Below are 2,251 nucleotides of genomic sequence, written 5' to 3'. Positions count from 1 at the left end.
CAGTTGTTTTGCCCTCCTAGAATTTACTGATATGACAGCAAGGTTGATGGTGCGGATGTTACCACTGCTGTTGTACAAGTATGTCTTGAGAAGCTTTAAACATTAGAAACTTCTCTCACAGGCAGCTGAAGTGACAGGCAGGGTCACAGCGATGCATACAAGTTTGTGGAGATTCATGAAGGCATCCTTGTATGGCTCTAGCATGGTTGCGAGCTCCAATGGTGTAGATACTTCCTGCCCCTTGTCTTTCTTCCTGTCAATTAGCTGGTTCAACTGGTGGACCTCCACTGCGTAGTCATCCTCTGCCACACCATAGTTTGCTGCCATTCCTAAGAGTGCTTGCTTGTCCAGAAATGTGGAGTGTTTGGGGTTCAATGCAGTTGCACCCATCAGAACACTGCAGGCATCAGAGGAGAATCTTCTATTCAGCTTGTTGAGCATCCTATCTATGTTGGCATAGAAGGTATGTCTCGTGGCATCTGGTGTTGGTTCATCTCTTTGTCCAGTACTAGATGTGATTATGAATTCCTCCAGGTGTCTGGGGGCAGATCACTTTCCACCTTGACGCACCGTCTCAGTGCATATTCCCACTTTCTTATATATATCCTCAGCAGACTCTTTCAAGTCTTTCCATGCTGCTTCAGTTCTCATTTCTGAGAGACCAGAGATGATAGATTGTACAAGGCCAGCTGCAGGTCATGTGACTGGAGGTGGTCTGATAGCTGTTTTGTCATCAGCAGTAGTGTTTCTATGGACACTAGACTGGTTACGAACTACTGATCTAGGAGGATGCACAGGCCCTTTGATTCAGTAACTCTGTAAACATTGTCCCCCTCCACAAGACGCTTTAGGATTGTCACAATGGCAGGGAAGGTTCTTTTCACAGCCAGACAAGCAGCATGTTGGTAGGCCCATCTTGTGTTTGACAGTCGCTTCAACTCTATGTACTGGTTCACGGGTTCAAGCTCCTTCTGTACCTTCAGAAATTCTTCATGCACAACTGATGTAGAGAAAAATTTGTACAGCTTCTGAATTGTCACAAAGAACTCTGCTGCAGCCTGGACGTTGTGCACACAATCAACTAGCACAAGGTTGAACCTGTGTGCATAGCAGTGGACATACACAGCCTGAGACACCTCTCTCCTAAACCTCACCTGTATGCCACTGATATGCCCTGACATGACTGCAGCTCCGTCATAGCACTGGCAAATGCAGGCATTATGGTCAATACCACATTTAGCCAGAGTCTCCATGATTTTCTTGAGCAATGAATCTGCATCCAGACCCTCAGCAGCTGTGAAGTCCAGGAACTCCTCGTGAAGGTTCTGTTGGTGGAGATACCTTGCCACAATGGACAGCTGTTCTTCTTTGCTCACATCCTTTGTTTCATCCACTATTAGAGCAAAATGCTCAGCTTCCATGACCTCTTTGCTGATATCCTTCCTGATCATTCCAGTTATGATGTCAAGCTGTTCGTTTTGGATATCATCATGCGTGTACTTGTCATTGGCAGGACCACTCAGCTTCTTCTTCAATATTTAATCATACCTGGAAATCATGTCAAGAAGTTCCAGGAAATTGTCCCTGTTATCTGACTGACTACCTTCCCTGTGACCTCTCTGGGCTTCATTCTGGCAGGCTGTGTAGAGCAGTGCATCTATCACGGCTCTTATGTAATGTCGGTTTTCCTCCACAGTTTAAGCATGGCTTGCATCGAGAGCATGTTGGATCCTTGCACCCTTTATTTTCTGCAATTTAAACTCTGCCCAAGCTTGCATGGCAAACTTGTGTCCTGCAGAGTTATCATGGGACTTCAGTAATGTGGTCGTCTTCTTGCAGTTCCGGAAGCCTTCATGGGTGAAGGACTTCTCAGTTTTACTGAAGTGTGTGTGACTGAAAAATCGACATGCGAAGCAGAATGCAGCATCTTGGGTTACAGAGTACTCTAACCACGAGTCTTGATCACGCCAATTCTTGTTTATTGACCTTGACTGGCCGCTGTATTCTGTGACCAGGTATCTCTTCAAGTCTGTACAGGTAGGACCACTATCTGGAAGCTGGCTCAGGTCCTTGGGTCCTGGTGGTAGTTTTCATCCTGGGTGTGAGTGGTGCCCTCTTGCGGCTGGGGTCCCGCACTAGTCGTGTCAGCATTCTCACCATCACGATCACCACTGTCCTCCTCACTTGCACCACATGTGTTTGTAGGACCATCTACTCGCTGCTTCTTCTTGGGTAGCAGGTAGTGTTGCAT

At 46.7% G+C, this 2,251-nt stretch overlaps 1 protein-coding gene across 1 annotated transcript; it reads right to left on the bottom strand.

Annotated features, from left to right (window-relative positions):
* Positions 1-773: 773 nt before the first annotated feature.
* On the bottom strand, positions 774-2,251 carry LOC143257743 (zinc finger MYM-type protein 1-like). The gene is made up of 4 exons (XM_076516777.1): positions 2,158-2,251; positions 1,713-1,849; positions 1,347-1,529; positions 774-1,202 (listed from the first exon to the last, which is right to left on the bottom strand). Exons 1-4 carry the CDS (start codon positions 2,249-2,251, stop codon positions 774-776), a joined length of 843 nt encoding a protein of 280 aa, XP_076372892.1.

This window comes from Tachypleus tridentatus, chromosome 7 (genome assembly GCF_004210375.1).
Source record: "Tachypleus tridentatus isolate NWPU-2018 chromosome 7, ASM421037v1, whole genome shotgun sequence".
Taxonomy (NCBI): Eukaryota; Metazoa; Arthropoda; class Merostomata; order Xiphosura; family Limulidae; genus Tachypleus; species Tachypleus tridentatus.
This window is presented reverse-complemented; position numbering and strand designations above follow the sequence as displayed.

Bases quoted from the DNA above. Each gene is read 5' to 3' on its own strand.
- LOC143257743 (XM_076516777.1), bottom strand. From the start codon at position 2,251: ATGCAACACTACCTGCTACCCAAGAAGAAGCAGCGAGTAGATGGTCCT. The intron at 1,850-2,157 runs GTGAGAATGCTG...TCACCCATGAAG, and splicing joins GGACAGTGGTGATCGTGATG to GCTTCCGGAACTGCAAGAAG. The intron at 1,530-1,712 runs GCAAGCCATGCT...TAAATATTGAAG, and splicing joins GGATCCAACATGCTCTCGAT to AAGAAGCTGAGTGGTCCTGC.